Consider the following 19303-nt stretch of genomic DNA (forward strand, 5'->3'; position numbering starts at 1 on the left):
CTTGCCTCCTCCCCCCGCGCCTGCCTCGCCGCCGCTCATTGGCTGGCGGCGCAGGGAGGGGGGGATCGGCGGCAGCGGCCCGCGCCTGCGCCGTGTGGGGCGCGGTGCGGGAAGATGGCGGCGGCGGCGGCGGCGGCGGCGGCGGGGCGGGCCGTGGCGGCGTGTGGGGCCCGCGCCGCTCTGGGGGCCCGCCGGGCCCGCGCCGCGCTGGGCCGCGCTGCCAGCGGCACTGCCGGCACCGAGGCGGTGCTGCGGGAGCGGCTGCGGCGGCACCAGGTGGGGCCGCGACGGGGAGTGGGGCTGGGGAGGGCCGCGACGGCCCCACGGGTGTCCCCAGGTGTCCCCGGGCCTTCCCGGCCCGGAGGCCCACGGGTGGCCCTGTCCTTCCTCCGCTGGCCTCGGGGGTCTGCGGCTCTTCCCCCGGAGCCCTTGGGGGCTTGGGGTTGTTCTCGGACATCTTTAAGTCTCTGGCTATCCGCAGGGATCCCTGGGGATCCCTGGGTGTCCCTGGCCACCCTCAGTCGTTACCAGGAGTCCCTGGGTGTCCTTAAGTGTCCCTGGGACTCCCTGCGTGTCCCCAAGTGTCTCTGGGTGTGCCTGGCCACCCTCAGTCATCCCCAGGAGTCCCTGTATGTCCCCAAGTGTCCCTGGCCACTCTCAGTCATCCCCAGAGCTCCCTGGGTGTCCCCAAGTGTCCCTGGGTGTCCCTGGCCACCCTCAGTCATCCCCAGGCCTCCCTGCGTGTCCCCGAATTTTCCTGGGGCTCCCTAGGCGTCACTGAGTGTCTCTGGGTGTCCCTGGCCACCCTCAGTCATCCCCAGGGGTCCCTATATTTCCCCAACTGTCCCTGGCCACCCTCAGTCATCCCCAGGGTTCCTTGTGTGTTCCCAAGTGTCCCTGCCTCTCCCTGCGTGTCCCCAAGTGTCTCTGGGGCTCACTGGGTGTCCTTGACCACCCTCAGACATCCCTGGGGGTCCCTAAAGATCCTTGGGGCTCTCTGTATGTCCTCGGACAGCCCCAGAGCTCCCTGTGTGTCCCCAAAGGTCCCAGGAAGCTTCTTGCCTGTCTCTGATTGTCCCTGGATGTCCCTTGCCATCCTCATACCTTCATCGCTGTCCCCAAGAGTCCCTGGGGGTTCCCTGGGTGTCTCCGGACCCTTCAGCCCTCCCCCAGAGCTCACGGTGTCTCTGTGTCCCCCCTTGTCCCCGTGTCCCCTCACCCCACAGGCGGCAGAGGGACCCCTGGGACTCGGCGCCGGCCCGGAGCAGGAGGAAGAGGAGGAGCAGCGGCGACGGCGGGAGCGGATGGCGGCTGCCCGGCGGCTGGCCCTGCGGCTGGCGGGGCTGCTGGGTGCCGGCACCAGTGTGGCGATCGTCTACATCTTCGGTGAGCCCCTGGAGTGTGTGTGTGTCCCCCCTTGTCCCCACTGCTGCTGGTGCCACCGCAGTGTGTCCCCCGCCCCCGCCACCTCACCTCTTGTCTCCCCTCCGCCCTGCAGGCAGCAATGCGGTGGATGAGCACGGCGCCAAGGTGAGGGGCACTCGCCGGACGTGCCCCCCTTCCTTTTTTAGGCAGGGGGGCTGCGCTGATGTCCCCTGCCCTTTGGGGATGTTTGGGGACATGGCGGGGGCTCAGTGCCTTCCCCTTCTCCCTTCACCTTTCGCTGGTGTGGTCACTTATTTTGGGATCTTCGCATCAGGTATCGGGGGCCCCGTGTCTCTGTGATGTCCCCAAAGGGACTGACAATCCTCGTCACACCCCAGGGAGCTGTTTTTGTCACCCAAACCCCGTTTTTTTGAGGATTTGGGAGGTGTTGAGGGGGGTTTTGATGTGCAGCCTGGCTCCCTGGGGAGGGAGAGGTGTGAATTGCCCTGCCCGTCTCCGGTGTCCCACAGTGGGGACGTGGGGACATCAAACAGGGTGACGGAGGAGGGGGGGAGTGCTGAGCAGGTGACAATGACACCGGTGGGGTGACAAGGACATCAGTCGGCGGAAGGAAACAGCGTCACCTACCTGCGAATTGTCCCTGTCACCTCAGGTGTCCCCTGCCCCTCTGGTGCCACTGGGACCCCCCCCCCCCTTCCTCCCTCTGATGTCACCATCCTTCTTGCTGTCCCCATCGTAACCCTCCGCCTCCCTCTTCTCCCCGCAGATCCCCGATGAGTTCGATGGTGGTGAGTGACATCCCCAAATACCCCCAGGGAGGTGACAGCCACCGCAGGGCAGGGGACATGTTGCATCCTCAAGGCCGTTTGACACCTCGGTGTCGCAGCCAGAGGCTTTTACAACGTTTTTAACACCCTGTTGTTACCCAAAAGGGGCTTTTTTGGGGGGGGGGGGGGCGCTTTGGTCTTTATCCTGGTGGAGGGGTGGGGTGGGGGGGGACGGGACATACGACTGTCACCCGCCTTGGGGACAGCAGGGACCCTGGGTGACCCTCACCTGCGCTGGCCTTGGCTTCGCAGACCCTGTGGGCATCCAGCAGCTCCGCAGGACGTACAAGTACTTCAAGGACTACAGGCAGGTGTGTAGGGACCCGTTTTGAGGGGGGGGTCCCCTTATTTTGGGTGGGGCTTCATTTGATCAGGGGTGGCAGTCCCCGTCCCAAGAGCTTTTTCACTCTCCCAGGGTACTTCATCCCCATTTTGGGGATATTTTAGATCCCCCTCCTCTCTTGGGGAACCTTGTCCTAGTGCTGGGAAGTCACGTCCCTCTTTTGGGGTCCCCTGTCCTCATTCTGGGGGACATTTCTCCCTGTTTCGGGGTCACCTCTCACTGATCAGGGGTCCTTGTCCTCACCTTGGGGTCTGTCATAAGACAGGGGCTCCCATCCCCACTCTGGGGGGGGGGGGGGGTTGTCCCCATTTGCCAGGGTGCTTCGTCCCCATGCTCCAGCCCTTGCCCCTATGACAGTGTGGGGACCCTGTCCCCTTTTGGGGGCCCCTTGTCCCACACTGGTGGCTCACCCGCATGCTTGGGGGGGCTCCATCCCTCCCCCTATTTGTCCCCCGTTCCCCCCCCCCCCAGATGATCATCGAGCCCACCAGCCCCAAGCTGCTGCCAGACCCCCTGCGTGAACCCTACTACCAGCCCCCCTACACCCTCGTCATCGAGCTCACCGACGTCCTGCTGCACCCCGAGTGGTCGGTGAGTGTCCCCCAAGCCCTCCCGTGCCCCCCTCCTCCTCCACTGTCACCCCACCCCGTGACACTTCTCTGTGTCTTCTTGTGTGTCCCCCCCCCCAAAAAAAAAAAACAGCTTGTCACGGGCTGGCGCTTCAAGAAGCGCCCGGGCATCGAGAGCCTCCTCCAGCAGCTCGCGCCCCTCTACGAGATCGTCGTCTTCACCTCTGAAACCGGCATGGTGAGCACAAAGTGGGGGGAACAGGGTCGCTTCGCGGGGTGGGGGGGGGGGGGACACACACACAGGGCCACCGCGGGGTGACCCCCACCCTCTCACACACACCTCCCTCCCCCCCCCAGACCGCTTTCCCCCTCATCGACAGCGTGGACCCCCACGGCTTCGTCTCCTACCGCCTCTTCCGCGATGCCACCCGCTACATGGACGGACACCACGTCAAGGTGGGGGGGCCGAGGAGGGCAGGGGAAGGGGGACAGGCACTTTGGTGACCCCCCCTCCGCCCTCTGCCAGCCCCTCTCTGTCCCCTCCTAGGACATCTCCTGCCTCAACAGAGACCCGGCGAAGGTGGTGGTGGTGGATTGCCGGAGAGAAGCTTTTTGCCTCCAACCCTACAACGGGCTGGCGCTGCCCCGCTGGGACGGCAGCTCCGACGACCGCGCGCTCTACGACCTCACCGCTTTCCTTAAAAGTGGGTAAACACATCCCCCAAACATCCGCGACGCCCCTCCCTGGCTTCCCCCCTACCCAACCCTCCCCCCCCCCCCCAAAAAAAAAAAAAAACCAACAAAAAAACAACCCATCTGTGTCCCCACAGCCATCGCCCTCAGCGGGGTGGAGGACGTCCGGACGGTGCTGGAGAATTACGCGCTGGAGGAGGATCCGCTGGCGGCTTTTAAACGGCGCCGGTCGCAGCTGGAAGAGGTGGGGATGCGCTGGGGGGGGGGGGGGGGGGGGAAATGACACGGGGAGGGTTGGGGGTTGGCAGGAACTCCTTGCCCATAACGGCTGTTTTTCACCCCAAATCGGGGGTGCGTAGGAGGAGCAGCAGCGCTTGGCCGAGCTGGCACAGGGCAAGAAGCCGACGGGGCTTTTCCTGGGCGCCCTGGCCGGCCGCCTCTGGCCGCGCTCCAAGCAGCAGTGATGTCAGCGTGATGTCAGCGGGACGGTGCCGTGATGTCATCGGGACGTCGGCGGGGGGGCGGGGTGGGGGGTGGGGGGGGCTGCACCCCGTTTGTCGGCGCTCTGGAAGCGGGGGGGGGTGATGTGTCACCCCTGGACATGGACAGTGGCGGGCAGAGGTGCCGGCAGCCCCGTGGCGGGGGGGGGATCGGGTGCAGCCCCTGCTTTTTGGGGGAGGGGGGGGGGGAGGGCAGGCTCAACCCCAGTGGGGGTGAATAAAGGGTGACGTGGAGCTGTGGGTGCGCTGTGCTGCTTGGGGGGGGGGGGGCCTGAAGCGCCCCCCTTCCCCTCCTCTCTGGTGCTGTGTTGGATCCAGGCCCTTTGGTGGGGGGGATTCATGGGGCTGAGCCTTTTTGAGGGCGTTATGGGGCTGGATCCAGAGCTGGCGGGGGGGGGGGGGGATTGGTTATGGGGTTCAGTCTGGGCCCTTTTGGGGGGGTTATAGGGCTGGATTCAGACCGGGGAGGAGGGATTGGTTATGGGGTTAGATCTGTTCCCTTTTTGGGGGGGTTATGGGGTTGGATCCAGGCCCTTTGCGGGGGGGGTTTATGGGGCCACATCCCCTGGGGGGGGTGGGTGTGGGTGTGGTCATCATGGGGGGCGTGGCCTCTGGGCAGGGGCGTGGCCCTCAGAAAGGGGTCTGGCGGGGGGTGGGGCAGTGGGCTCAGACCCCACTGAGCCCTTGGACCAGGTGGGACCCCCGGGCCCGGATCTGGCCCCCCCTCCATGGCTGTGCTGCTGCTGGCTGCCCTCCTCGCCCTCCTCTGCCTGCCGCCGGTGAGCCTGACACCGGGGAGGGGGCTGGGGGGGCCCTGAGGGGGGGTGTCTTAGGAGTCTGGGGGAGACCCTCGGCAATTTTGGGGGCAGTTCTGGGGTGCTTCGGGTGTCCCTTTGTGATCCCCAGGGGGTCTTGGGATAGGAGGGAGTTCCAGGAGGGGTATTTGGGATATTGGGGGGGGGCGGGGGTGAGATTTGGGGGTCCTGTGGGGGCTGTTTGTAGTGCTGGTGGGGGCTCCAGGGAATTTAGAGTGTCCCTGTGGAGTTGGTGTGGGGGTCCTTGGGGTGGATTTGGGATGCTGGGGGAGGATCGAGGGGGTCCTAAGGGGCCATTTTGGGGTGCTCAGGGGTATTTGGCGGACTTTGGAGGGATACTTGGGTGCTGGGGTGTCCCTGGGGGGTGTTTTAGGGTGCTGAGAGGGGGGCTCTGAGGGATCAGGGTGGGCCTAGAGGGCAATTGTGGGGTGTTGGGGGGCATTCTGATGGGATATTTGGGTGCTGGGGTGTCCCTGGGAGATGTTTTGGGGTGCTGAGGGGGGGGCTCTCAGGTCACTGACACCCCCTTGCAGGCACAGCCAGCCGGGGTGCTGGAGCTGCGGGTGCTGTCGGCACGGGGGGGCCCGGGGGGACCCTGTGGGGGTCCCCCCTCCTGTCGCCTCGTCTTCCGCCTCTGCTTGCGGCCCCCCGGGGGGGTCGGCTGCAGCCTGGGGGTCGCCCACAGCCCCCCTGGGCCCCCCCCTGCCCCAGGGGCCCCCCGCATCCTCCGCCTGCCCTTCGCCTTCCCCTGGCCGGTGAGGACCCCCCTTAAGTTTGACCCCCCCTGCCATGGTCCCGGGACCCCCAATTGACCAGGAATGACCCCCACCCTGATTTTTGCCCCCCACCCGGACCCCCCCAGGGCACCGTCTCCCTTGTCATCGAGTCATGGCGGCTGGAGGAGGCCAAAGGCCCTGGGGGTGAGTGGGGGGGACGTGGGGAGCGATTGGGGGGGGGGGCAAATAGGGGTCCCAGGGGGGCAAATAGGGGCCCTGGGTATTGGGGGGGGGGGGGGGGGGGGGGTTGGGCAAGAATGGAAGTCCCAGAGGAGGTAGCTGGGGATTAAGGGGGGTGGCAGATGAGAGCCCAGAAGGCAAATGGGGGTCCCAGGGGGTAAATGGGGGACAAATGGGGGTCGGGGGGGGCAGATGATGGGACATTGGGGGGTCCAAATGAAGGTTTAGGGGGGCAATGAGGAACCCTGGATGTTTGGAGGAAGGAGGGGGGGGGGAGGGCATTGAATGGGAACCCTTGGAGTGAGGGGGGTGAGAAGAACAAAGTCGGGGTGGGGGGGGGGCCTCTAGGGGGTACTGACGGGTGCCCCCAGGGCCCCAGGGCCGGCTTTTGGGGCGCGCAGTGTCCCGGCAGCACCTCTCCCCGGGGGGCCCCTGGCGAGGTGGGGCGGGGGGGGGCCTGCGCTTTGGCACCCGCCTGCGCTGCCGCCCCCCCCGCCCGCGGACCCCGCTGCACCCACCGTTGCCCCCCCTGCACCCGCCGTTGCCCACCGCCCGCCGCCTGCCACCCCCCCCGCCGCTGCTGGCCCCCCTGCTGCGCCCGCCGTGAGTACCCCAGGCCCTCCCCCCCCCCCCCAACACCCCCTCCTCTTTCTTAGGGCTGGGGCCACCGGCACCTCAGGGTGCCCCTTGGCTTTTGGGGTGCCCCTGACACCCCACTCTCCCCGCAGGCGGGTGCCTGGAAGCCTGCGCTCCCCCCACCACCGATGGCAGCGCCTGCACCAACAGCGGCACCTGCACGGTGAGTGGGACACCCGGCACCCCCTGGGGACCCCAGTGCTTCCCAGCACCCCCACATCCACCCAGGGGTGGGGGTCTGGTACTTCCCCCCCCCCCCCCCATTTTGGTAACGGTGCTGCCCACTCAGGGTCCCAGCAGCGAGTCCCCGGGGTCGCGCTGTGACACCCCTGGCTCGGGACAAGCAGCGGTGGCAGCGGCGCTGGCGGCACCGGCTGTGGTCCCAGTGGCACCAGCAGCACCCGCCGTGGCCCTGGAAGCACCGGTGGCGTCGCCGGTAGCACCGGTGGCATTGGCAGCAGACCCAGCGGCGGCACCGGCAGCGCCGACAACGGCCCCTGAAGCCCCGGCAGCAGCGCCGGCGTCTTCGGCGTCGCTGCCGGCCGCGGGGCGGTTGGCGATGCCGGAGCCTCTCCCGGAGGTGCCGCCGTCCCCGTGCGCCCTCGGTCCCTGCTTCAACGGCGGGGCCTGTGCCCCTGACCCGGCTGCCGGCGCCGGCTACGTTTGCCGCTGCCCCCCCGGCTTCCGCGGTTCCAACTGCGAGCGCCGCGCCGACCGCTGCGCCGACCACCTCTGCCTGCACGGTGAGCCAGCCCGGCGCGGTTCCGCGTCACCGACCCCCGCCCTGGCGCTGCTCGGCGGCGCTGAGCCCCTCGCCGGCACAATTTGGTGTTGCTGGCCCCCACCCCGGCACAGTTTGGCATCACTGACCCCCTCCCTGGCACGGTTTGGCACCACTGACCCCCACCCCAGCACGGTTCAGCATCGCTGTCCCCTCCTTGGCACGATTTGGTGTTGCCAACCCCCTTCCACGGCACAGTTTGGCATCACTGACTCCTTCCCCAGCACAATTCGGTGCTGCTGACCCCTTCCCCGGCACAGTTTGGTGTCTCTGACCCCCCTCCCCAGCATGGGTTGGCATTGCCAACCCCTTTCCCAGCACCGTTTGGTGTCTCTGACCCCCTCCTCCCCACAATTCGGTGTCACCAACCCCTTCCCCGGCACAGTTTGGTGTTGCTGACCCCCACCCCAGCACGGTTTGGCACCGCTGACCCCTTTCCCAGCACAGTTTGGTGTCTCTGACCCCCTCCTCGGCACAATTCAGTGTCACCAACCCCCCTCCCCGGCACAGTTTGGTGTCGCTGACCCTCTCCTCGGCACAATTCGGTGTCACCAACCCCTCCCTGGCACAGTTTGGTGTTTCTGACCCCCTCCTTGGCACAATTCAGTGTCACCAACCCCCCTCCCTGGCACAGTTTGGTGTTTCTGACCCCCTCCTCGGCACAATTCGGTGTCACCAACCCCCTCCCTGGCACAGTTTGGTGTTTCTGACCCCCTCCTTGGCACAATTCAGTGTCACCAACCCCCTCCCTGGCACAGTTTGGTGTCTCTGACCCCCTCCTTGGCACAATTCGGTGTCACCAACCCCCTCCCTGGCACAGTTTGGTGTCTCTGACCCCCTCCTCGGCACAATTCGGTGTCACCAACCCCCCTCCCTGGCACAGTTTGGTGTCTGACCCCCCCGCTCCCCAGCACGGTCCGGCGCCGCTGACCCCCTTCCCCGTCGCAGGCGGGCAGTGCCGGGACTTGGGTCGCGGGGCCCTTTGCAAGTGCCGGCCGGGTTTCTCGGGGCGCCGGTGCGAACGCAACGCCGACGACTGTACCCCCAACCCCTGCGCCAACGGCGGCACCTGCCAGGACGGCGCCAACACCTTCACCTGCTCCTGCACCCTCGGCTACGCTGGCACCGATTGCCGCCGCCGCGCCGACGCCTGCGCCTCCGGCCCCTGCCTGCACGGGGGTACCTGCTACACCCACTTCTCCGGCCACGTCTGCGCCTGCCCCCCGGGATTTATGGGGTCCCGCTGCGAGGAGGAAGTCGGGGGTCCCCCCCCGGCCCCCCACCGCCGGCCCCCCGCACCCCTCGCCCTCGCCTGCGCCCTCCCCCTCGCCCTGCTGGGTCCCGGTGTGGGGCTGGCGCTGGCAGCGCGGCGGCGGCGGCGGCTGCCAGGGGAGAGGTGAGATTTTTTTGAGGGGGGGTGGTGGTGGGGTGGGGAGAACGTGCACCCCCGTTTTGGGGGAGGGGGGGTCCTGACAGGGTTTTTTTCAGTAGCAGCCGCCCGCCGGAGGCGGGGGAGGCCCCCGGGACGAGCCCCCCAGGGAGGGAGCGGCGGCCGCCACGAGCCTCCGCCACCCGGGTGAGCCCCCCACCCACGCAACCCCCTATTTCAATCCGCCCCCCCCCCCCCCCCCCCCAGTTTTAACCCCTTCTTTCTCTTCTTCCCCCCCCCCCCCCCAGGTGTGACCTGGCAGTGATGGACCCACCCAGGACTCCCCCACCCAAGTCTGTGGCCCCACAGTGGTTTGGGGACCCCCTCCCCCCAAGGAGGGGGAGGTGACATAAAGCTCTTTGAGATGTCTGTCCGTGCCACCACGTCACCACAATCCGGCCCTGGCACCCACTTTGGGGGGCGTGGGGGGAGACACGGGTGGGTGCGGACCACTCGGGTCCGGGGATACGAGTGGGGTCACCCTGCGTGGGCTCGGAGGGCTGACACGGGAGCGGGGGGGTGACAGCCTGCTGCGGGCCGGAGCGGTGGCACGTGTGGGGACAGTGGGGTGGGGGTGACACGCCCGTGGGGGGGTGACGCTGCCGCGATTCGGGGGTACCCCTCCGCTCCGCGGCTCGGCGCTCAACTCGCTGCACTCGGCGTTCGATTGCTTCCCCGGCGCCGCTCTTCTCGCCTTCGGCCCAGGCGGCCACGCCCCGCGCCGTTGATGGGCAGCGCGCGCGGCCAATCGGAAGGGGGAGGCGGGGCGGGGGTGTGGTGCGCCGTCCAATGGGGGAGGGAGCGGACCGAGGTGGGGACCGGAGGGGCGGGGCCGCGCAGGAGCCGGCGGCGTGTGGAAGCGGCGGGAGCCATGAAGTGAGCGGGGAGGGAGGGGGCAGGATCGCGGGGGGATCCCGGGGCTGCCGGGCCCGCGGGAGCGCCGGGATCGCGGGGGGATCCCGGGGGATGCCAAGCCCACGGGAGGGCCGGGATTGCGGGGGATCCCGGGGGCTGCTGGGCCCGGAGGAGGGCTGGGATCCCCAGCGATCCCTGCCGGGACAGCGATGGAGAGCTGAGACCGGGAGGAGCTCCCCGGGGCCACCTCAGCCCGGCGACTCCCCCACTGGATCCCACGGGCTGTCACCCACCAGATCCCGGCCGCCGGCCCGCCAAGAGTGGGGACAGCAGGAGTGGGCTGGGGCACCCCGATCCCGGGGCAAGGAGGGATCAGCCAGGCGCAGAACTGGGGTGGGATCTGGTGGGATCCCTTGCAGGAATCCTCCTCTCCCTGGCCCCTTCACAGGCTCAACATCGACGGCCTCGTGGTTTACTTCCCCTATGACTACATCTACCCTGAGCAGTTCTCCTACATGCTGGAGCTCAAGAGGACCTTGGACGCCAAGGTATGGTGGGATCTGGTGGTCCCCAGCAGACTGGGATCCACCCCCACACGCAACCCCTGGGGAGGTCCCCGCTGGGGTGACGCTGCTGCTCTCTCGGCAGGGCCACGGCGTCCTGGAGATGCCCTCGGGGACTGGGAAGACGGTGTCACTGCTGTCGCTCATCGTTGCCTATCAGCGGGTGAGCACCAGCGCCTGATCCCAGCTGATCCCAGCCTAGCAGATCCTGGCATCACCTCTCTCCCCAGGCCCAGCCGCTGGATGTCACCAAACTGATCTACTGCTCCCGCACGGTGCCGGAGATTGAGAAGGTGGGGTGAGGAGCTGGGGGAAAGGTGGGGGGAGCAGATCGCAGAGGGGATCCTGAGGGATCTGTCCGAGCGTTGCCACCACAGGTGATTGAGGAGCTGCGGAAGCTGATGGATTTCTACGAGAAGGAGCTGGGGGAGAAGGTGCCGTTCCTGGGACTGGCGCTGAGCTCCAGGAAGAACCTCTGCATCCACCCCGAGGTGGGCAGGGGACCGAGTGGGATCCGGCTTGGGGGGGGGAGGGATCCCAGGGGGATCTCGGTGACAGCGGGGTGACCACGGGGGGTGCAGGTGTCCTCGCTGCGCTTTGGGAAGGAGGTGGACAGCCGATGCCTGAGCCTGACGGCCTCCTACGTGCGGGCGCAGCACCAGCGTGACGGATCCCTGCCCGCCTGCCGCTTCTTTGAGGTGAGGGATCCCCCCCCCACCCCGATCCCCCGACAGGCACCCAAGGGTGTCCCGCCTGCCCCTGCTCGGGGGGGCCCCCGTGGCACCTGCGGGACCCCTGGGTGCCCCCCCAGTCTCCTGCCAGCTCCTGGGTGCCCTGGGGTGTCCCCAACAGCTCCCGGCACCCTGGGCCCCCCCCCATTCCCCATCCAGCTCCCGACACCTTGGGGTGCCCCCCCTTCCCTAACAGGTTCTCAAGCACCCTGGGGTCCCCCCAATTCGCCATCCAGTTCCCAAGCACCCTGGGGCCCCCCCATTCCCTAACTGGATCCCAAGCACCTCGGGGTCCCCCCTCATTCTCTAACTGGTTCCAGACCACCCTGGGGTTCCCCCCATTCCCCATCCAGCTCCCGAGCACTGTGGGGTGGCCCCCCTTCCCTAACAGGTTCTCAAGCACCCTGGGGTCCCCCCAGTTCTCCATCTGGCTCCCGAGCACCCTGGGGTCCCCTCCATTCCCCATCCAGCTCTTGAACACCCTGGGGTCCCCCCAATTCCCCATCCAGCTCTCGAACACCCTGGGGTGCTCCCTGGCCACAACCCACCCCTTCCCCCCCCACCCCTATCCCCCCCACCTTTCCCCAGTCCCCTGCCCCCCCCTGCCCCTGGCTGCCCCCTTCGCCTCCCCGGGGACCCCCCTGGGGACCCCCAGCTGCCCCGCCCTGGATTTTCCCCCCCCCCACCCCCAGGAATTCGACACCCACGGGCGTGAGGTGCCCATCCCCTACGGCATCTACAACCTGGACGACCTGAAGGCTCACGGCCGCCAGAAAGGCTGGTGCCCCTATTTCCTCGCCCGCTACTCGGTACGGGGGGGGGGCCGGCATCGGTTCTGGAGGGGCGCTGAGCTGTCCCTAAATGTCCCCAAATGTCCCTGAAATGTCTGTGTGTGTGTGTCCCTCTCCGGCAGATCCTCCACGCCAACATCATTGTCTACAGCTACCACTACCTGTTGGATCCCAAAATCGCCGACCTGGTCTCCAAGGAATTGGCCAGAAAATCAGTTGTGGTTTTCGACGAGGCTCACAATATCGGTCAGCACCCCCCTCAACCCTCTTTTTCCCTGGGGGGGGGTCACCTGACACCCTCTGGGTCACCTTTGGAGGGGGGACACACACACGACATAGCGTTACCCCGTCCCCCCAGACAATGTCTGCATCGACTCCATGGGGGTGAACATCACGCGCCGGACGCTCGACCGCTGCCAGGCCAACGTGGCCACGCTCCAGGCCACCATCCAAAAGTAAGTGGGCTCCGCGTGTCCCCCCCCCGACCCCAAATTACATGTGTGTGCGTGTCCCCCACCGTGTGTGTGTCGTCCCACTCCCAGGATCAAGGACACGGACGCGCGGCGGCTGACCGAGGAGTACCGGCGCTTGGTGGAGGGGCTGCGGGAGGCCGGCGTGGCGCGCGAGACCGACCTCTACCTCGCCAACCCTGTGCTGCCCGATGAGATCCTGCAGGGTACAGGGTGGGGGGGGGGCCTATCTTTTGGGGTGTCCCCACTACCCCCACCCCTTTCCATGCTGGAGGAGCACAGGGGGGGTTTCTGAGCCCCTTTTCGGGGTGAGGCGCTCCCCAGCCCCATGTGGGATGCTGGTGTGCCCTGATCTCTGCTCTGGCTGAGCACGGGGGTGTCTGGGGGTCCTTGAGACCCTTCTGCCCATTGGGACCCCCCCAGCCCTCGGGATCCCTTTGGGGTGCCCCCCAACTCCCCCTCCAGCTGAGCACAGCCACCCTGGGGGTCCCTGAGACCCTTCTGCCCATTGGGACCCCGCCCCCCAGCCCTCGGGATCCCTTTGGGGTGCCCCCCAAACTCCCCCTCCAGCTGAGCACAGCCACCCTGGAGGTCCCTGAGACCCCCCCCCCTGCCTTTTGGGATGCCCCCCCCCCCCCCCTTAGGATCTTTCTGGGGTGCCCCCAGCCCCACACCAACCTCCAGTGCCCCCCAACCTCCCCCTCCAGCTGAGCACAGGCAACCGGGGGATCCCCGAGGCTCTCCTTTGGGTGTGGGGGGAGCGCCAAGGGGTCCCTATCTGAGCCCCCCCCCCCCCCCAATGTGTGTGTGTGTCCCCCCGCAGAGGCCGTGCCCGGCAGCATCCGGACGGCTGAGCACTTTGTGGGGTTCCTGAAGCGGTTCGTGGCTTACCTGCGGGCACGGGTGCGGGGGCCGCGGGTGGTGCAGGAGAGCCCCCCCGCCTTCCTCAAGGACCTCTACGAGAAGGTCTGCATCGAGCGCAAGCCCCTGCGGTGAGTCTGGGGATGGGGGGGGGGGTCCCCAATCCCATTCCCTGCCCCCACCCCTCAAAGAACCCTGCTCCCAGGGTGGTATCTCCCCTCCCTGGCTCCCCCAAATTGTGGCGTTTCCCCTCCTCATGGGGACACGATGCCCCTGGGATGATGTGTGTGTGTGTGTGTGTCCCCAGGTGATTAATTTGGGGGGGTGTGTGTGTGTCCCCAGGTGATTAATTTGGGGGTGGGTGGGTGTGGGTGTGTGTCCCCCGGCAGGTTCTGCGCCGAGCGGCTGCGCTCGCTGCTGTGGACGCTGGAGATCGTGGACGTGGCCGATTTCTCTGCCATCACCCTCGTCGCCAACTTCGCCACCCTCGTCAGCACCTACGCCAAGGGTCAGGCTGGGCGCCCCCAGGGCGAGGTGGGGGGCAATCCCTGACACACCCCCCCCCCCACCCCCCCCTCCTTGGAGGGCAGGGTGGGGGCGGGTGCTCTGTGAGCCCCGCCTGGTGCGGGGATCAGCACCCATGGGTGGTGGGACGGTCCATAAATCCCCCTTGGGGCGGGTGGATGAGCACCCTTGGGGGGGGGTGGGCGGAAACCTGTGTCCTGCTTGGGAGGGTGCTGGGTGGCCCCCCGCCCTGGTTAGCACTGACAGTGGGCCCCCCCCCCCCCCCCCGCCCAATAATCTCCCAGGTTTCACCATCATCATCGAGCCCTTCGACGACAGGACCCCCACCATCTCCAACCCCATCCTGCACTTCAGGTGTGGGCAGAAGGGTGGGACATGGGGGGGAGGGTGCTGGGGGGGGAAGGGGACACGGCAGTGTCACCCCAGGGGTCTGTGTGTGTGTCCCCCCCCCCAGCTGCATGGACGCCTCCATCGCCATCAAACCCGTCTTCGAGCGCTTCCAGTCAGTCATCATCACGTCAGGGGTGAGCCCCCCCGCCGCGTCCCCATCCCTCCCCCCCCACCCCAGGGGCTGCCGGGGTGACCCCCCCCCGTCCCCTCCCCACGTCCTTTCTCTTCGTCCCCCAGACTCTCTCCCCACTGGACATTTACCCCAAAATCTTGGATTTCCGCCCCGTCACCATGGCAACCTTCACCATGACGCTGGCCCGGACTTGCCTGTGCCCTATGGTGAGTGGGGAGCACTGGGGTGTATCTTGAGGGGGGGGGGTTGTGGACGGAGGGGGGGGTTGTGGACGGGGGGGGGGGAAGTTGGGGACCCCCACGTCACCCCTGTCCCCATTCCCCTGCAGATTGTGGGTCGTGGCAATGACCAGGTGGCCATCAGCTCCAAGTTTGAGACACGCGAGGACATCGGTAGGGAACGGGGTTGGGGGGCTGGGGAGAGGAAGGGGGGGGCGCAGAGGGACGGGGAGGGGTGGATATAGGGCTGTAGGGGACACCAGGACAGGGTTATAGGGCTGGGGGGGAGGACAGACAGGGACAAGGTGGGGGGGACAAGGATGGGGACCTACAACCATAGGTGTGGAGGAACCAGGCTTGGTACCCCGGACAGAAATGGGGCTGAGGGGATCTCGGGCCAGGGGTGACAGGGAGATTTGGGGGCACGGGGTGGGTTTTGGGGGTCTGGGGGTGCCCCATAGTGACACACACCCCACCCCCCACCCCCCCCCCAAAAAAAGCTGTCATCCGCAACTACGGGAACCTGCTGCTGGAGCTGTCAACCGTGGTCCCCGACGGCATCGTCGCCTTCTTCACCAGTTACCAGTACATGGAGAACATCGTGGCTTCCTGGTACGAGCAGGTACGTCCCCAGGGTGTCCCCAAAGTGTCCCCAAAGTGTCCCCTGGGGTCCCCTGACCCCCACCCCCCCCCCATATCCCACGGCAGGGTATCCTGGAGAACATCCAGCGGAACAAGCTCATCTTCATCGAGACGCAGGACGGGGCCGAGACCAGCGTGGCGCTGGAGAAGTACCAGGAGGTGGGTGGCAGCGTCCCCCGGGGCGTCGCTGTCCCCGGTGTCACCCCCCTCAAACTGTGTCGTGTTGTTCACCCCCCCCCCCCTCTCCCCGGTGACGCGGCGGCTGTTCACAGGCCTGCGAGAACGGCCGGGGTGCCATCCTGCTCTCCGTGGCCCGTGGCAAAGTGTCGGAGGGCATCGATTTCGGTGAGGGGCAGGGCGTGGGGGCGGGGGGACGCGGGGGTGGGGGGACACTGGTGGCACCTTCAGCACCCCCCATTTTGCACCCCCCTCCCCTCAGTGCACCACTACGGCCGGGCCGTCATCATGTTCGGGGTGCCCTACGTCTACACCCAGAGCCGCATCCTGAAGGTGAGTGGGGACCCCAGGGGGGGTGTGGGGGACAGCTGGGCACCCTGGGGACACCGTGGGGTACACTGGGCACCCATGGGACACAGTGGGGCACCCATGGGACGCAGTGGGCCACCTGTGGGACACAGTGGGGCACCCATGGGGTACAGTGGGCACCCTGGAGACGCAGTGGGGCACCCGTGGGGTCCAGTGGGCACCCTGGAGACACAGTGGGGCACCCGTGGGACACATCTGGGCACCCTGGGGACACAGTGGGGCACCCGTGGGATACAGTGGGCACCCTGGGGACAGAGTGGGGCACCCGTGGGGTACAGTGGGCACCCTGGGGACACAGTGGGGCACCTGTGGGGGGTCCAGTGGGCACCCTGAGGACGCAGTGGGGGACCCATGGGGTCCAGTGGGCACCCGTGGGACGCAGTGGGGCACCCGTGGGACACATCTGGGCACCCTGGGGACACAGTAGGGCACATATGGGGTCCAGTGGGCACCCCGGGGACGCAGCGGAGCACCCGTAGGGTACCCTGGGGCTGCATCATGTCACCCCACAACTGCCCTGGAGGCACCCGTGGGGCAGCCAGTGTGTTTTTCTCACCCCCCACCCCCCGTCCCCGCCCCAGGCCCGGCTGGAATACCTCCGGGACCAGTTCCAGATCCGGGAGAACGATTTCCTCACCTTCGACGCCATGCGCCACGCCGCCCAGTGCGTCGGCCGGGCCCTGCGCGGCAAAACCGACTACGGCCTCATGGTCTTCGCTGACAAGGTGGCTACCGGGATGTGGGGAGGGGGGTTGAGAAGCCCCCCTCACCCCCCCCCCCCCCAGTCCTCCACCCCCTGGCTGCTTCCAACCCCCCCCTCCCTGTTTCCCCCCTTCCCCGACTCCCGGCAGCGTTTCGCCCGGGCGGACAAGCGGGGGAAGCTGCCGCGGTGGATCCAGGAGCACATCACCGACACCAACCTCAACCTGACCGTGGACGAGGCCGTGCAGGTGGCCAAATTCTTCCTGCGCCAGATGGCTCAGCCCTTCCACCAGGTAAAGGATGCCCCCCCCCCTCTGCCTGAGGAGAACCACCCCCCCCGGCAGTGCTGGAGGGGCTGGGCGGGGTGGGGGACCCCCGGCTCACCTCCTCCCGGCGCAGGAGGACCAGCTGGGCTTGTCCCTGCTGACGCTGGAGCAGCTGCAGTCGGAGGAGATTCTGCAACGGATCGAGCAGATCGCTCAGCAAGTGTGAGCTGGCCAGGGCGGGTGGGCATGGGGTGACACCCCCCCACCACCACCAAAGTGTGCTTGGGGTGGGACTCTGGAGCCCCCCGCCCCCGATGTGGTCAAGGTGGGACCCGGATCCCTCCAGCTGCTTGAGGGTGGCACCTGCAGCCCCCCCCGCCCCCCGACACGCTCGGAGGGGGACCTGGATCTTTCCGTGCACTCGTGGGATCCGGATCCCAGCCATGTGCCCAGGGTGGGCCCTGGAGCCCCCCCCACCCTCTTCCCAGGGCAGGAACTGGATCCCCCCCTGAGGTGCTCGGAGTGGGAACCAGATCCCCTTCACATGCTCAGAGCAGGACTTGATCCCCCACTACATGTTCGAGCAAGACCTGGATCCCCCCAAATCACTTCGAGCTGGATCTGGATCCCCCTGTACATGGTGGGAGCAGGATCCAGATCCCCCCCAACACACTCGGAGCAGGACCTGGATCCCCCCAACACTCGGAGCAGGTTCCAGATCCCTCTGACACACTCTGAGCAGGACGGAGATCCCCCCAACTCCAAGCAGGACCGGGATCCCTCCAATACTCAGAGCAGGATCCAGATCCCCCCAGCACTCTCGGAGCAGGACCTGGATCCCGCCCCAAACTCCAAGCAGGACTAAGATCCCCCCCAACACTCTGAGCAGGACGGGGATCCCCCCCAACACTCTCGGAGCAGGACCTGGATCCCCCCCCCAAACTCCGAGCATGACCGAGATCCCCCCCAACACTCGGAGCAGGACCTGGATCCCCCCCCCAAACTCCGAGCAGGACTGAGATCCCCCCAACACTCCGAGCAGGACCTGGATCCCCCCACACACCCCGTGGCCCCCCTGCTAGGTGTGACCCCCCCCCCGGCCATGCAGGGACACCTCAATTCACCTTTTTTTATACACCTGAGCCCCCCCAATAAAGCAGGAGCCCCCCTGCATTGCTGCACCTTTTGATTTGCGGCTGCTGTCCCCAGGGACCCCCACATTACCCCCCTCCAGGGACCCCCAACTTACCCTGCCAGGGGGGTCCACAGGCACCAGGGTGGGGCACCTATGTCCTGGGGACCCAGCCCCCCCCCAAGGGCTGGGGGACACCCCGTGGCCAAGGTCACCCCTACCCTGTGTCCACATATTTGGGGTCACCCCATCCTCAGGGTCCCTCACAGACCATGGGCCCCCCCCCCCCAAAGGTGTGGGGTCCCCCTGGAGCTATGGAGCACCCTGTGGGTGTGGGGCACCCTCAGAGATAATGGGGGGCCCCCCAGGCCTCTCCGTGACCTCAAGGTGCCAATGTTGGGGTGCAGCGGGACCCTCTGCTGGGGTCCATCCCCCCCCAGCACCCTGAGGGGTTCAAGGTGCCCCAGACCCCCAGGGGACCGGCCCCCCCCACTCCGTGCCTCAGTTTCCCCACAGGTGCAGGTTGTGGTTTTGGGGAGGGGGGGAAGGGCTTCAGTAGTGGCCCCCACCCCACCCATGGGTGTCACCCCAGCACCCCCGCCGCCCGTCCCGTGCCCCCCACCGGGGTCCCCCAGCGCCGACACCAGATCCGGCCGGGTAACCAGATCCAGCCTAAAAATACCGGGTGTCGGGGCGGGGGGGGGGGGGGGAAGGAGGTGGAGGGGTGGCTTGAATTGCCCTGATCCAGCGGATCCGCCCGGGGTCACCCACCTCTGGGTGCCCCCCCCACACCCTGACACCCCCTCCCCCCCCCCAGCCAGGCCACCACAGAGTGGGGATGGGGGTGCAGGATGGGTGCCCCCCCCACCCCTGCACCCCCCCCAGCTGGGTCCCAGTGGTGATTTGCGGGTGCTGGGTGCCCCTACCCTGGCACAGAGGTGCGCCCCCCCCTCCCCCCAACTGCTCCTGTCCCCCCACCCCTCTGCCTGTCTCTGCCCCCACTCCCAGTTGCTCCCAGCGCTCCCAGTTGCAGCCGGGCCCTGGCTGGGCACCCAGCGGGAGGGTAACCGGAGCCGCGGTGGGTTCTAGAGGTCAAGGTCATCCAAGGCCACGCGCCCGCCACCGCGGTGCCCGCCGCACCCACAGCACCCACCCACCAGCACCCACTGCAGCCCGTGGGGTCGTGCCGGGTGCTGGGTGGGTGCTGCTCTGGGCGCCCCTGGGTGCAGCGTGCACCATGCAGCGTGCAACACGTGGGGTGCAAGACGTGGCGTGCACCGGTGCAGTGTGCGAGGTGCAGCGTGCAACGGGCACCCCCAAGCGTGCAACACGCGAGGCGCGCCGCGCACCAGTACAGCGTGCCAGGCGCGCCGCGGGCGACGTGCAAGCCGCAGCGTGCCACACGCGCTGCAGCGGTGTGCAACAACGGGCACCCTTGCAGCGTGCAACCGCCGAGCGTGCAACACGCAGCGTGCCACACGCGGTGCAACGGTGGGCAACGGGCACCCTTGCAGCGTGCAACCGCCGAGCGTGCAACACGCAG

General features: G+C 67.6%; 3 protein-coding genes across 5 annotated transcripts; all 3 read left to right on the top strand.

The window, feature by feature from the left end:
• Positions 1 to 114: 114 nt before the first annotated feature.
• TIMM50 (translocase of inner mitochondrial membrane 50) lies at positions 115 to 4448 on the top strand. The gene is made up of 11 exons (XM_042805636.1): positions 115 to 276; positions 1227 to 1386; positions 1499 to 1530; positions 2153 to 2174; positions 2466 to 2524; positions 3028 to 3147; positions 3259 to 3363; positions 3483 to 3581; positions 3673 to 3829; positions 3956 to 4062; positions 4178 to 4448. The coding sequence occupies exons 1-11, from the start codon at positions 115 to 117 to the stop codon at positions 4280 to 4282; spliced, it is 1128 nt and encodes a 375-aa protein (XP_042661570.1). The 3' UTR covers positions 4283 to 4448.
• Positions 4449 to 4944: 496 nt separating this feature from the next.
• Positions 4945 to 9329, top strand: DLL3 (delta like canonical Notch ligand 3). The gene is given in 10 exon segments (XM_042805289.1): positions 4945 to 5097; positions 5667 to 5888; positions 5996 to 6053; positions 6461 to 6576; positions 6578 to 6692; positions 6818 to 6888; positions 7015 to 7468; positions 8455 to 8902; positions 8998 to 9082; positions 9184 to 9329. Coding segments are annotated over 10 exon segments (1626 nt in total). The 5' UTR covers positions 4945 to 5046; the 3' UTR covers positions 9190 to 9329.
• A 436-nt stretch (positions 9330 to 9765) lies between these two features.
• Positions 9766 to 17621, top strand: ERCC2 (ERCC excision repair 2, TFIIH core complex helicase subunit). 3 transcript variants are annotated; one of them, XM_042805590.1, is made up of 23 exons: positions 9766 to 9811; positions 10239 to 10338; positions 10439 to 10516; positions 10584 to 10646; positions 10731 to 10844; positions 10935 to 11051; positions 11777 to 11893; positions 11998 to 12121; positions 12234 to 12330; positions 12418 to 12551; positions 13169 to 13337; positions 13596 to 13714; positions 14016 to 14085; positions 14186 to 14255; positions 14359 to 14460; positions 14583 to 14646; positions 14973 to 15094; positions 15181 to 15273; positions 15387 to 15459; positions 15554 to 15624; positions 16242 to 16385; positions 16512 to 16655; positions 16762 to 17621. In XM_042805590.1, exons 1-23 carry the CDS (start codon positions 9807 to 9809, stop codon positions 16852 to 16854), a joined length of 2283 nt encoding a protein of 760 aa, XP_042661524.1. In that variant the 5' UTR covers positions 9766 to 9806; the 3' UTR covers positions 16855 to 17621. The 3 variants fall into 3 exon arrangements, with proteins under 3 accessions (XP_042661524.1, XP_042661525.1, XP_042661526.1); XM_042805592.1 differs by having other exon boundaries at positions 9793 to 9811; positions 10210 to 10338; XM_042805591.1 differs by lacking the exons at positions 16512 to 16655; positions 16762 to 17621 and having other exon boundaries at positions 14973 to 15084; positions 16242 to 16353.
• Positions 17622 to 19303: the final 1682 nt, after the last annotated feature.

Source organism: Tyto alba, unplaced genomic scaffold (genome assembly GCF_018691265.1).
Source record: "Tyto alba isolate M040663 unplaced genomic scaffold, T.alba_DEE_v4.0 Super-Scaffold_44, whole genome shotgun sequence".
In the NCBI taxonomy this organism is placed as follows: Eukaryota; Metazoa; Chordata; class Aves; order Strigiformes; family Tytonidae; genus Tyto; species Tyto alba.

Excerpts from the sequence above, each read along its gene's own strand:
- TIMM50 (XM_042805636.1), top strand. The coding sequence starts at position 115 with ATGGCGGCGGCGGCGGCGGCGGCGGCGGCGGGGCGGGCCGTGGCGGCG. Across the intron at positions 1,387-1,498 it reads GGCGATCGTCTACATCTTCG|GCAGCAATGCGGTGGATGAG; the intron begins GTGAGCCCCTGG and ends TCCGCCCTGCAG. Across the intron at positions 3,582-3,672 it reads TGGACGGACACCACGTCAAG|GACATCTCCTGCCTCAACAG; the intron begins GTGGGGGGGCCG and ends GTCCCCTCCTAG.
- ERCC2 (XM_042805590.1), top strand. Across the intron at positions 13,715-14,015 it reads CGTCAGCACCTACGCCAAGG|GTTTCACCATCATCATCGAG; the intron begins GTCAGGCTGGGC and ends ATAATCTCCCAG. Across the intron at positions 14,647-14,972 it reads TGAGACACGCGAGGACATCG|CTGTCATCCGCAACTACGGG; the intron begins GTAGGGAACGGG and ends CCCCAAAAAAAG.